At 59.3% G+C, this 14,282-nt stretch overlaps 1 protein-coding gene across 2 annotated transcripts in view; it reads left to right on the top strand.

Annotated features, from left to right (window-relative positions):
* IQSEC3 (IQ motif and Sec7 domain ArfGEF 3) overlaps positions 1–6,870 on the top strand; it is an 89,276-nt gene extending 82,406 nt beyond the window's left edge. The window contains exons 12-14 of one of the 2 annotated variants that reach the window (XM_070370092.1): positions 380–472; positions 3,122–3,174; positions 6,439–6,870. In XM_070370092.1, the coding sequence (XP_070226193.1) occupies positions 380–472; positions 3,122–3,174; positions 6,439–6,870 (578 nt within the window). Of the gene's footprint in view, positions 1–379; positions 473–3,121; positions 3,175–3,256; positions 3,332–6,438 lie in introns of those variants that run through there. The other variant, XM_070370093.1, reaches the window with a different exon arrangement.
* The last annotated feature ends 7,412 nt before the right edge of the window (positions 6,871–14,282 follow it).

Below are 14,282 nucleotides of genomic sequence, written 5' to 3'. Positions count from 1 at the left end.
TCTTTTCTCCTGCGACCCTCTTAATGATCCTATGAAGTACTGTTGTCCCCATAAGAGAGGCACAGAGAGGTTAAGTAATCCGCCTGAAGCCACACAGCCGGGCAGCATTGGAGCCAAGATGCAGACCCGGGTGGTCACCCCCATCTTGTCCGCCTCGTCCCCCTCCTCTCGGGCTGTCAGAGCAGGGGCTGGCATCCCTGCCTCTGGAGGGGGAGCTGAGGCTCCAGAGGGCACTGGGCCTGCCATGAAGTGGGGAAGTGGGTGCCATGTGTTCGGGACCCCCTCTCCCACTCCCCCCCACTCTCCCCTCATCCCTTCTCACCCCTCTGTGTGCTGGAGTCCAGGTTTCTCTCTGTTCATGAGTTTCTCCGTTTCCCAGGGGAGCTGGAGAAGCAGCAAGGAACAAAGACTCTCTCCTTCAAGGCCGGGGGGTCCCAGGGAGACCCACAGTCCAAGCAAGGATCGCCCACAGGTGAGTTCCAGACCTGGGGCCCCAGCCTTGGGGTCCTGGGAGATTTGGGTGAGGGAGATGCTGCTTTACACGGCCCAGCCTCCTGGGGCCTCAGCAGTGGGAGTGGGTGGAAGGCGAGTGAGAAATGTGTCTACTGACAAACGTCACTGTCCTCCTGGAGGTGTCAGGACCCTGGGCCCCTCGCTCTCTGCTGACTGCTGGTGCACGGGGTAGGGGCATCTGCAGCCAGGAGCAGGTAAGAAAGGTGGCCAGAAGGGTCTGGAAATCTTGGTCTGCCCCCTCCAGACCTTTCCCTAAGGGGCCACCAGCACTCTCTCATCCCAGGCCTGAGTCAGCCTCCCGAAACCCACATGAACCCTCAAACCCAGTGTCTCAAATGGTTTCTCCAGGTTGAATTATTCACTCCGGATGAATTCAGCCGGCTTCGGATTTTCTGTCACCTGTGGCCATGTTCTGTAGACCTCTTCCTCCCTTCCCTTGGCCCCCCTCCTACTTTTCTGTCCCCGGCCCCTTCCCTTCCCCCAACCTGCAGGGAGAAGACGTGCCCCCAAAGAAAAAAGAATCAGAAGGAGAGGTGGCATGAGAATTAAATCCCAGCCCAACACACCCTAGCAAACCATCCGAGACTCTTCACTAATTAATTAATTCAGCCATTCATCCTTACAGTAATGAACTCTTATTGAGCGCCTGCTGTGTGCCTCATGCCAAGCCCTGGGAAACCAGGGTCCCAGCAGGACGTCAGTTTGAGCTGAGCCTCCAGTGGGCTCCATGCTGGTCCCAAACCCCCCCCGGTTACGGCCACGGCGCCGAGATGCTGTGACAGCATCACAGGACCAGCCCCACCAGCTGGGAGATGAGATTGGTTTTCCAAGCACGGTTTTTGCTCATGGAGACCCTCACTGTGATGTCTCCTCTGTGTGTGGGTCTGACCCGGCACCATGAGTTCCTAATTCTCCACCTGCCCCATTGTCAGCAGGCCCCTTTTGTCTGAGGTCACAGCACATGCCTGTTTACACAGCTGTTTAAACGCCGGAGTCAAACCTCAGCTGTGGCTGATCCCTGAACACCCCGTCCCACTCTCTGCAGCACAGCCCGTCTCTGGGGGTAGCTGCAGCCCCCGGCCTCCCCCTGCGGCAATGTGCATCTCCAGGGCCTCATCCATTAGCTCCCTCCCCAGCGGGTCCTCGGTTCCAAACATTAGCCCAGCTTCCTCTTGTGTTACAGAAAGCAGAGGGGTGGGCATTGGAGTGAGTGGGCGCCCTCCCAGCGATGTGAGAAGTCAGAGGGCCCTGGCAGAGGGCTCTAGGATGTTGCTGGGGGTGCGGGAGGGAGTCAGGGGTGACTGAGTTGGAAGAAGTCCTCAAGCTGTCCCCGGGGGTACACAGGGTGTGCCAGGCCCATCAGAAAGCCCTTATATATATTAACGCATATATGTGAAATCTAAAAAAAAAAAAAAAAGGTATAGATGATCTTATTTGCAAAGCAGAAATAGAGACACAGATGTAGAGAACAAATGTATGGGTACCAAGGCAGGAAGGAGGGGTGAGATGAATTGGGAGAATGGGATTGACATATATACACTTCTCTGTATAATAGAGATAACTAATGAGAACCTACTCTACAGCCCAGGGTACTCTTCGCAGGGCTCTGTTGTGACCTGAATGGGAAGGAAATCCAAAAAAAGAGGGGATGTATATATATATGTCTGGGGCTTTCCAGGTGGCTCAGGGGTGAAGAATTCACCTGCCAATACAGGAGACACAAGAGATGCAGGTTCAATCCCTGGGTTGGGAAGATCCCCTGGAGGAGGAAATGGCAACCCACTCCAGTATTCTTGCCTGGAGGATCCCATGGACAGAGGAGCCTGGCGGGCTACAGTCCGTGGGGTCACAAAGAGTTGGACACAACTGAGCGATTGAGCAGCAGCAGTGTGTATACGTATGGGCGATTCACTTTGCTGCAGAAACTAACATAGAATTGTAAAGCTGTACTCCAATAAAAATTAATGGAAAAGAAAAAGAAAGCCCTCATAGACGGGAATTCTCTGGTGGTCCAGTGGTCTGCACTTCCAATGCAGGGGTCACTGGTCTGTTCCCTGGGTCAGGGAACTAAGAACCTACATGCTGCAGGGCTCGGCCAAAAAAAATAAATGTTTTTAAAAAAGAAATCCCTGGTAGCAATCACAGACTGCTCTTACCTGCACCAGGCTCTGCCCTGGGGTGTGTGCAGCTCACTGAATCCTCAGCACTCAGCTCGGTAGCAGAAACAAGAAAGGAATGGGGCCCCTCCCTCACAGGGTCTGTGCCACAGACACTCAGGAGCCCCCAGGAGCTGAGAACCAAGGCCTCCTCACAGCCACTCTGCACAGTCCGTCGGGGGCTCTGATAAAGGTGAAGGAGATTCGACAATACCCAGCAAGGAACAAATGGGCCCAGAGAGGTGTAGCATCTTGCCCAAGGCCACACAGCTGCTCAGTGGCAGAGCTGGGCTCAGGCACCAAGTCCACCGCCCCACACAGTTGTGGGGCCCCTGGAGGATCCAGAAGGATGCCAGGTTGGGAGGTGTGGGGTGGGGTGGCGGGTGGGTAGGCAGGGCTTTGTGCAGGAACAGGGCCGTGGAGAGTGAGCCCTGTGCTCTTTGCATTCAAAGCCAAAAGGGAAGCAGCGGCCGTGGGGGAGAAGGCGGCGGAGAGCTCGGTGGAGGTGAGTGGAGGCCTGGTCGCCCAGGTGAGTGTGTCTGCGTGCCCCGTCCTCTTCTCACTGTCTCTGTTGTTTCTCTTCTCAGGTTTTAATCAATGCCTCCCCAGCCCGACTCACCATATTACCAATTTCAAGAGATACAATTAAAAGTTACTGCTAGCATGGGTAATGCCACTCTTCCAGCGCCTAATTAAGCCACAGTGCCCCCTCCAGTTCCCCGGATGCCCAGCCCACCGAGCCCCCCAGGCTGAGCTCCCAGACTAACATGTGCAGATGAAGCCCCCAGCAGGCCCACAGCATCCCTCCACAGCCCCCTGAACCCACCGCCCCGCACATGCTATGGTCCTGACGCTCCACATCCTGCCAGCCTCTGTGGAGGGAGTCTGGCCCCTCCGAGAATCACCCCTCAGGTCCACTCCCCGAGTCGACGCCTCGGGAAAGTGGGGGCGGCTGGGAGGATACAGTGTCTGCTCAACACAGCTGAGCCACCTGGAAAGCTGGCCACGGGGTGGGATGTGCCGGAGGAAGTGAGGCAAGATGGGACCGGGGTTGTCTTAGGGCTTCTCCTTGTCGGAGTGGGGTGGGCACTGCTGTGTCTGAAGACACTCCAAGTTGGAGGGAAGGGACTGGTGGAGTAGCAGGAGCAGCTGGTCCCTGCCAGCCCAGAGTGCCACCTGGGAGGGGGCATGTAGTCGCCCTGCAAGCCTGGGGACCCCAGCCCTCCCCACTGGCTCCCCTTGGAAGCCGTGAGCCCCTCACTCATTTCTGCCAGGCCTCCAGGGCCCCTCATGCTCACATAGACCCCCCCACTCCAAGCTGGAGGAGCCCCCTCTTAGGGCTCTGAGGGAGGAGCCCTGCCCCAGCCCGACTAAACTTGGGGAAGCCCCAGGAAACCCTCACTCTCCCCGTAGCCCCCCACCCCCCACACACCTGTGTCTGGAGGAGGCACCTTCACACGGAGGAGCTTCCTGCCCCGGCAGCTGGCAAGCCCCCAGGGTGGGTATTCCATCCTCCGCGACCACCACCCCTCTGCCCATCTTCCTGCAGCTGCCCGTTCTCCAGCCTTGCAGATAAACACCACAAGTTACCAGCCCTGCCCATGCCTTCGAGCCCCTGCCCAGGGAGGACCACGGTCTGGGGGCCCTTTGCCCCCTCCTCCCCGGTCCAGAGGGCCACGTGGCTATCTGCAAGGCTAGCCCCAGGGCCCCGCCAGCCTCCGCTCCCCTGCACCGAGGGTAGCCTCGCCGCCCGCCTCTCTGCTGGACCCCAAGCTCCTGCGTCCTCCGCCCCCCACCCCGTCACTGCCTGGCCGCCTGCTGGCAGGCGCTTCTCCAGCTTGTCTGAGCTGTCAGGCTTGCTACTCATGTTCCATCCCTTCCCCTCTCTCTTCTTTCTTTCATCAGCAGGGAGTTGGGGGGTCAGAATGAGAGAATGTTCTGCTGTCACTTCCTGCTTTTCACTTACTAACGATTAAAGATAAGGATGGGCCAGATTGGGTGGGGCGGAGGGAGGTGCAGACAGCGGAGCAGGGATCAGGGACACGGAGCGGAGGAGGCGCAGGGTGAGACCAGAGCTGCGGCCACGGGGGGGCTCGAGGGTCTCAACCGGGGCGGTCAGGTATTTTCCCCGAGAGGGGCTGCGGTAAAGTCTGGGAGCAGTGAGCAGAAACCTTGACCCCACAGTCTCAGGCCACTTTCTCCCAGAGAATAACTCGAAACAGAGTGGGGAATAACTCAGAATAACTCAAAGCAGGTGGGGAAAAGAGCTGCCTCCCACCCCCCAGTGGATGGAAGGAAGCCTTCTGTCCCAATGAGGACCACAGAGGACTCCCCAAGAGGGAGGGAGACGCAGCCCTGCTCTGCCCTGTCTGGGGCACTGAGGGGCTTGGGGACTCCTTTGTTGGCATAGGGCAGGGAGTAGTTGGGGGAAGAAGCTCAGGCCTAGAAAACGCTGCCAAGGTAAAGGTTGAGAATGGAGAGTAGAGCCCACGGCCTGCAGACCCTGGCAGTGGGGGCTTGTGAAAACCAAAGAAACAGGGCTGGAGTCAGGGGATAAGGAGCAGGACTGGAGAGCCAAGTGACCCATCAGGGCAGTACCCGGACCCAGGAAGGGGGAGTTCTTGACATTGCACCTTTTGCCAGTAAATAGGGTCAGGACCTGCTGGCTTAGGGCTCTGAGATAGTGTAGGGCAGGGCCATCGTGGTTTAGCCTGGCTATAGGGTCCCCTCCTTTGCAGCCTTAGCATTCCCCCATCCTGAGCCTGAGGGGTGATGCCCCCAGGACAGACGGAAGCAACCCCAGAGATAAGGGTCTCAGCCACCCCTGGAAAGGTCCAAGAGTCCAGAAAGGCTTGTGTGTCACATCTACAGGCTGGGGCGCTGGAGGGATGAGGAATTAATTAAACCCTCCTCCTTCCAGAATCCTGCTATTTCTTCCACCATCCCTGCTAGCAAGAAGAGGACAGGCTAGTCCCCAGTGTCCTCCATGGGCTGAGGGAGGGACCACGCCCTCACACTCCAACCCAGGGGGAAAAATGGGTGTCCTTTGGGTTCCCCCTCTGGCAGCAGGGCAGATTTCTTCAGGACCCAGGTTGGGCCAGAAAGGCAGCTAAGGACCTGACTGTGGCTGGACTCTGCTTTCGAATGTGTGGGCATGGCCCTGGGGGGTCTGGGAGGATGGGGCAGGTCTCTGGACCACCCCTTGGGGTCCCTGGAATTCTGGAGTTTAGACACCTTTGTGATTCTACAGTGACGATGAGGCCTCGCTCTAACAAAGCTGGTGGGAGGCGAGGGGCTTGCAAGGCTGAAAGCCACCTGCCTCCTGACCCTGTCCTCGTGTCCCCAACACACCCCTGAGAGATAGGGAAGCGGTAGAGCTACTCCTGCTTTTCCAGCTTGAGGCCAGTGGGGAGGCTAGTGGGTGCTCCCGCGTGGCCCAGGGCCACCGAGCAGGTCTGTGAGATCAGACTGCATAACCCGAGTCCATTGGTCCAACTGCCCACCCCACAGACAGGAGCCAGGAGGCTCAGCTGGAGCAGAACATGGCAGGCTCTGGGCTCCGCCCGAGCCCAGCACCTCTGCCTGGCAGCTGGGTGCCCTCTAGGTGGTGGAGAAATGGGAAGTGGGGCCTGCGAACCCCTCGTGGGCACAGGAGCTGGGAAAGGGTTGGGGGGTGGGCGGGGGAGGGAGGCCCGGGAGGGAGGCCATTCCCAGCAGCTGGGAATTAGTCTTGTAACATTTCATACTTCTCTGGCTGTTTCTAAACTAGGTGTCAATTCACAACAGGCTTCAGGTGTCCCCACACAGCTCCGGGCCGGGGGCCGAGAGGGGAGCGCCGTTGCCAGACCTGCAGCCTAGCCCCTCGAGGGAGCAGCCCCCACCGCTGCCGCCACCGCCGCCGCCCACGCCCCCCGGGACCCTGGTGCAGTGCCAGCAGATAGTCAAGGTCATTGTCCTGGACAAGCCCTGCCTGGCCCGCATGGAGCCCCTCCTGAGCCAGGCCCTCTCCTGCTATGCCCCAGCCTCCTCCGACTCCTGCGGCTCCACGCCCCTGCGCGGCCCAGGCTCCCCACTCAAGGTGGTCCACCGGCCCCCGCTGCCCCCACCCCCACCCCCCTACAACCACCCACACCAGTTCTGCCCGCCTGGCTCCCTGCTGCACCAACGTCGCTGCTCCAGTGGCTCCAGGAGCCTGGTGTAGACACGCCCGCCCCCCATGCTGCTGTCGCAGAGGGAGGGGGCCACGCCAGGGCCCCCACTGCCCCTCCGCCCGCTGCTCCCCACGCCCGGCACGCCGCGTTCCTGGTCACCCATCGCTGTCATTTTGGAGAGAGCATTCCCATCCCTGGCACCTCGTTTGCTCAGCCCAAGCTTCCGTTCCTCAGTTGAGCAGCCTTCCCCTCTAATCTGCCGGCCTCCCTGGCTCCCTGGGGCCCCACCCAGCCCTGCACAGCTAGGCCTCTTCTACCCTGACCACCCCTCCAGCCGCTTGGACCAGGGATCGAGGGCGACAGGAGCTGAGGGCCCAACCAGCTTCCTGGGCCAGGTCTGCCAGGCCCTGGCCCTCAGGGCGGGCAGGCAGGTGTGACAGCTATGGGCTAGCACCCGAGCCTCGCATGGAAGGTGGTCTGGCTCCTGCCCCAGCACTGGGTGGGGGCCGGTTGGCCCTGGATCCCTGGAGCAGCCAAGTCAGGGGGAGGCCTGGGGAAAGGGGTGGGTGTCTCTGATGCCCCTTCCCGCCCCTCAGCCCAGCGGTCTCAGGAGGCCGCTCCTCTGTGCCCCGGGGACGATGACCCATCTGGCCTGGGGCAGGGGGCCGGGGCTGGGGGCACTTCTCCTGCTTCCTCAGGGGCTGGGGCACTGCCTGCCCCGGGGCTGCTGAGATTTCAGGAAACGGGGAAGGGAAGGGGCGCCCCTCAGCTCTCTCTCAGTCAGGTCCACAGAGCCAAGGAATCGTGAGGTCACGTAGCTGCAAAATGCACTTCTTATAGAGTTTCTTGTGCTCTAAGCCCCAAAGAGTGTCAAGTGTGTGCCCGGGGCATAAACACGCACACACACAGGAGAGCTGGGTCTTCCCGATGTAGACGCAGAAAGAGGAAGAAGCCGGGTTTGCCCAGGGGCAGACACAACCAGCAGGGCAAGGACTCCCACCCAGGTCGGGCTCCCCCTCCCCACTCTGACCCCAGAATATCTTCCGTGGCCTCCACGAGGGCTGTGGACACAGAATGGCTGAGAGGTGCCCACGCAGAAGCACCCAAGCTGAAGCAGGTGCTCAGAGGCTCAGCATCTCCCCCCTGCACCATCGCCCTCAACTAGCGCTCTTAATGCCTGCCCCCACCCCAGAAGGCAGCAGGCCCGTGTCCAGTAGGGGTGGCTGCAAGTGTCCCTACACCCTCGAAACCGCGAAGGAGCACCATGCAGGGCTCGCTGATCTCCCCAGCGCCTGGCAGAGCCAGGGCCAGCCTCTGTGCGAACCCTCTGAGCACAGGCCGGCCCGCCCCAGTCACGGCCCTTCCAGGGATGGTCTGTCCCCCGACAGGCTGAACCCTCCTCTGGTCCTGAGCTGACAGCGCACTGCCGACCTCCCTAAGGGTCCTGCCGCTCGGGGCCCCGGGTCCGAGACCTCCCGAGAGATGGCAGTTGAAGTCGGGACCTAGAGTGAATTCACTTCTCCCCAGCCCCACCCCGCGCCCCAGCCGCAGGCCCAAGGCCGCAAGGAGGCACGATTCCTCCTCCTCTCAGAGATCCCAGGTGGCCTAGTTTCGTGTATACGTGTGTGAGCACAGGCGTCACTGTGATGTCACCAGTGAGTGTATTTCTGGCTCTGTCTTTGTCAGCCCATGTCCATAACGTGTGATCAATTTACCGCCTGAGCCTGTCTGTGCCCCCACCCCGCACCCCCACCGAGTCCTCGTTGTCCTGGCCCCCCTCCCGTCTCTTTTCTGTAACAGGGTCGCTCCAATCAGAGCCTTTCCAAATGGAGCGGCCAACCAATGGGGCGGCACGGTTCAGGTTCACATGCCCAGTGCCCGGGGCCTGGGAGCAGGGGCGTGGGCTCAGAAGGAAAAGGATGTGTCTGCGGGGTGGGGGTCGTGGGGCCCCTTGTCATCTGCTCACACAGCTGACAAAGTGTCTGCCGATGCCCAGACTTTCCAGGTCAGGACCAGCGGTGGGGGGGGGGGGGGCCCTCAGGGCGGGCGCATGCGTGGTCCTCTCCACTGAGGATGCGAAGCTCAGGTGTCTCAGTGGCCTTCCCCAGGTAGGGCTTCACCCCTAGCGTGCCCCCCTGCCGCCCCTTCCCCTTCCCCCCGGTCTCTGCTGTGGCTGCCCTGTGCCCCAGTGGCGCCCTGGGAATGCTGGCCCCAGGAAGCAGACCAGGCTGGAGTCAGCAGCATGTGGAGCCGACCCTGAGCTGCGAGGGGCTTTAACTCCTGCAGGCCTGGGACAGGGGGCCGCAGGGCCTCCTCACAGTTGGGGGCGCAGGGTTCCCAGCCTCTGAACCTCCCTCCTCTGATGGGCCAAACGGCTAGGCTTGGGGCCCGCCTCTGTGCCAGGCCCCAGAGCCGACCCCCAGACAACTGGGACAAGCCTCGGGCCCTCTGCACAGCCGTGGCCACGGCAGGGACCCCACCCTCCGGGAAGGCCCAGTGGAGGTGCTCTTGGTCTCCTGCCCCCCAGCCCCTACCGAGGGGCCCGTGGAGTGCTGCTCAAGCCCCTAAGACGTGGCCTCCTGGGCAGATGCGCACTGACCCCAAGGTGGCCCTGCTCTGTGGCCTTACTTTGGGGACCTGGCCCCTTCCCGGTTTCACCCATTTGTCCCCACCTGCAGAATCAGGAGCCGGAGATGAAGATGAACCTAGCTTCCCTCACCCTGCAGGGCCAGCCCCCCTCCAAGCTGGAGCTGGTGTGCACAGGCACCCGCCCACGTGCTCAGCCCTGAGCCCGCCCCCCTGGCCCCACAGCCTGCCAGACGACAGTGTGCCAGTAGGCTTCCCCGCCAACCACCGATCTGTCTGTCCCCGTGTCCTGCTGTACATACATCCTCGCTGCACCCCTGCCGTCGCCACGTACGCCCCCTCACCCGTCGAGAGCAGCCTCTCGAGGGCAAGAAAAGCAAGGTGGCTGCACCCAGCGACGAATCCAAATGGCAAATATTTTGTAACAAAATAGCCCAGAGGTATTTTATCTGTTCAATTCATAGAGTTTTAGAGATTATATTGAAATATGTCACTTGAGCAAACTGTGTCGGTTCTGTTTCTTTTGTACCCCAAGAGGGGGTCTACCGCAAATCAGATCTCAGTGAGACCACAGAGGCTGAGGGCACCAGCTGGGCCGCCTCTGGCCATGGGGGTGTCCCCCTGTGACGCAGTCAGGGAGCCCCTTCATGCACAAATGGGGCAGACTCCTCTGGTGGTCCAGAGGTTAAGAATCTGCCTGCCAGTGTCGTCTGGGAAGATCCTGCACGTTGCAGGGCGACTAAGCCCGAGTGCCGCAACTACAGAAGCCTGCAAGACCTGGAGCCCGTGCTCCGCAGTAAGAGAAGGGCCCCACTCATCACAAGAAAAAGCCTGCGTGCAGCAAGGGAGAGCCACTGCAGCCAAAATAAATTGAAACAAAAATGCAAAAACAAAACAATAAAAATGGGTCGAGGAACTATCTGATGGGCAGGCACTTGGTCAGAGCTCTGGGTGCAGGGCCAGGGAATGACCCCCACCCCAAAATACACATGCACACGGAACGACCCCCACCAACACACACACACACACAGGAAATGACCCCCATTGACACACACACACAATGACCCCCACCAACACACACACACATGGAATGACCCCCACCGAAACACACACACATGGAATGACCCCCACCAACACACACACACACACATGGAATGACCCCCACCAACACACACACACACATGGAATGACCCCCACCAACACACACACACACACACACGGAATGACCCCCACCAACACACACACACACACACGGAATGACTCCCACACACACACACACCGAATGACCCCCCACACACACACACATGGAATGACCCCTACCAACACACACACAGAGGGAATGACTCCCACAAACACACATACAGACACATGGAGTGAACCCTACCAACACACACACACACACACACAGAGGGAATGACCCCCACCAACACACATACAGACACATGGAGTGACCCCCACTGACACCCACACACACCCAGCCAGTTAAAGCAGGTTTCAGTGGCGACCAGCACAGCTAGGAGACTAGGACATGGAGGGAGCACCACGACAGCCAATGTGCACCCAGCAGAGTGGGAGTCCGGGGGTTAGGACTTGGTGTTCCGCGATAGAGGCCCTGCTTGGTTTTCCATGAGAGAGGCCAGGGGTATGCTGGTGTCAAGGTCCCACTGATCACATTTGGTCCTCAGCCTCAGGTGATTTTCTCCAGATGTCAACTCCGAAGCCTGACTTTCTCATCACAAGGTCTGGGTTGACAAGCCCCAGGTGTACCCTCTTGAAGTGGAGGGGGACAGGCCCAGGTGAAAGGGTTGGGAGAAAACTGTCAGGAAAAGTGATGGAGCCACAGACTAGAGTGGAGCAAACATCTACTGAGCCCATGGCAGGCTGCTGGAGCTGGAAGGGAAGCCAAGGCCCTGCATAGGCCTGAGTTGCTGAGATGCGGAATGCAAGAATGAAATCCCAGTTGGAGGGAGACGTGGTGGCCTGGGGCCAGCGTCACACTGCATGCAAGGCCCTTGCCTGCCACCACCATGAGGCAGGGGCATGCCCAGAGCCATGTCTCCCAGGAGAGCAGAGAGGAGAAGCCCTCCAGCAAAGCTGAGGCCTGAGGGAGAGAAGCAACTGGCCCGAATGGCTGGTCTAGGGACACCTGCTAAGAGGGTGTCCGGCTCCCCTGGTGACCAGAGCAATGAGCACCCAAAAATCCAGACAGCACCCCAGGCTGGGCCCCATTATCCCATGGAAGTGCAAAGGAACAGGCCCTCGCCCTCCTTCCAGGAAATGGGAAATTCCAGGAGAAGCCTGGGGCCAGCTCTGACCTGGCCCATCCTGAGAACTTTCTGACCCAGGAAGCTGAGGACTTGTCTCTTGGGAGCACCCCTGAGGGGACCCAGCTCAGCCCAAGCCTGGGAGAGGGCCCAGAGCCAAATGGGATCCTGCTGTCCCTGTGGGGACTTGGGAGGGGGCACCATCCTGCAAGTCTTCTGGCCTCTGCAGTCGTCAAGGAGGAGATGGGCAGCCCTCCGGTAGCAGAGGAGACACCCACAGGGACCCCAGACCCTCTGGGTCACCCACTTAACCACTGGACATGGGGATGGACGGAGCTCTATGGCCAGTGCCTCTAGTTGTGGGACCCTTCAGACGTGGAAACAAGCTCATCAGCCCTGACTTAGAATGCTTCTGACAGGGTGGCCCCCAGGTGTTACAGGTTTCTGGCTGAGAGCAAGGGGCCGGGTGCCAGTGCGAGAAGACGGAAAATCCAACAGGGTTTAGAACACCTGGTGCCTGGTGTGCTCCTGGTGAGGGTCCAGGGGTGAGGGATGTGTGGTGATGGGCCGAGCACAGTGCCTGCTCTCCAGGGGTTCATGTTGGGTGGTGCCGTCGAAAATACACAAATAGAGACTTCCCTGGTGATCCAGTGATTAAGACTCCACGCCTCCGGTGTAGGGCGCACAGATTTGATCCCTGGTTGGGGAACTAAGATCACATATGCCACGTGGCACGGCCACAAAAATAAATAACAACTTAAAATAAGAATAAAAATACACAAATGGACAGTGTTTTCACACAGCAGATGGTGGTATGACAGAGGGATAGCCTCAAGGGGCTGAGGCCTCTACAAGGAGACAAATTCAACAAGGTCTAGGTTGGGTCTGAGGGCAGGTAAGCCGCTCAGAGACCACCTCTAGGCATGGAACAAGGTGGAAACCAGGCGAGTCTGCCACATATTTCCCTTCTATGGGCATCCCTCGTGGCTCAGATGATAGAGAATCAGCCTGCAATACAGGAGACCCGGTTGAATCCTTGGGTCTGGATGATCCCCTGGAGGAGGGCATGGCAACCCTCTCCAGTATTCATGCCTGGAGAATCCCATGGACAGAGGAGACTGGGGGGCTACAGTCCATGAGGCTGTAAGGAGTTGGACGTGCTGCTGCTGCTAAGTCATATCAGTCGTGTCCGACTCTGTGCGACCCCATAGATGGCAGCCCACCAGGCTCCTCTGTCCCTGAGATTCTCCAGGCAAGAATACTGAAGTGGGCTGCCATTTCCTTCTCCAATGCATGAAAGTGAAAAGTGAAAGTGAAGTCGCTCGGTCATGTCCAACTCTTCATGACCCCATGGACTGTAGCCTACCAGGTTCCTCCGTCCATGGGATTTTCCAGACAAGAGTACTGGAGTGGGTCGCCATTGCCTTCTCCAGAGTTGGACATGACTGAGCAATTAACAATGTCACTTTCATATAAGCCTACTTATATGAAAATTCCTACTAAATCTTGAATGCATTTAAAAACCACTTTTATTCAGGAAATAATAAAATGGGCCTCTCTTAGGAAACCATCCTTTTGAGAAAGGAAGTGAGTGGGGAGCAGGTAGTCAGGCAGCTCCTGAAGCCTGAGGGGTGGGTGGGGGCAGTGCTAAGGGCTGGGTCGCTGCAGGAGGACCCCAGAAGACTAGCCCAATAGCGAGGAAAAGTGCCCTGGCACTGGCTGCTGCTGTCCAGAACACCTCCTGTGGGGAGGAGTCCTGCCCCAGGCCTGGTCAGCCTGCAGGCTGCATTGCCCCCCTCCTCCTCTTCACCCCGGCCCAAGAGGACTCAGGTTTGCCATTTAGAATAATAACAGGATGGACCCCACGGCGTTTAGCTCCAGGTTCTGGGGTTGATGACCTGTCACACCTCAGCATGGAGCAGATAAAGTTGTCACAGTTTGATTCTCTTACAGCAGAGCTGGCAGACACGCCCCGCCCCCCAACCCCGTCTCAGCCTCCATAGACGTGATGACTGATCCTTGCTTTCTGGGAGTTCCCACCAAGCACCATATGTGGACGTGCAGAAATTAACACGGCACCACCTGGAAGGAAGGTGGGGGTGGTTTAGGGCAGGAGGTGCGGACTCAGGCCTGGGCTGAGATGGGAATGGGGAGAAAGGCCCTTCGAGGGGTCACCCAGGGCTGCTCACGTGGCCCACCAGTCCCTGACTGCTCTGGGGGACGCCTGCTCTGTCCCCTGGCCCCCCACTGCTCAGCCCCTCCCATGCATGCGCCTGGAGCTGCTTCCTTCTAGGGCTCCACGTGCCCCTGGCCACCTGGCAGCTGCCTGATAGCAGGTCCCCTTACCTGCTCCTCTCACCTCCCACCAACTCCATGTCCTTTGACTCCAGAGTGAGGAGGACATGGCAGCCGGGCCAGGTGCAGGAGGCGCTCAGAAGAGTGCCTGTCCTAGTGGGAAGCCCAGCCTGCAGGGGCCTAGGCTGACACTGCTGGCTTTGGGAGAGACCCTGCACCAGGACGGGTCAGGAGGGCACTCCCCCCATGGGGAGGAGAGGCCCAGCTGGAGCTCAACGGCCTGGAATTGCAGGCTGCATTCTTATCCTTACCCCTCC

The sequence above is a fragment of the Bos mutus genome, chromosome 5, assembly GCF_027580195.1.
Source record: "Bos mutus isolate GX-2022 chromosome 5, NWIPB_WYAK_1.1, whole genome shotgun sequence".
In the NCBI taxonomy this organism is placed as follows: Eukaryota; Metazoa; Chordata; class Mammalia; order Artiodactyla; family Bovidae; genus Bos; species Bos mutus.
The sequence above is the reverse complement of the archived record's forward strand: the minus strand, read 5'-3'. Positions and strand labels throughout refer to the sequence as shown.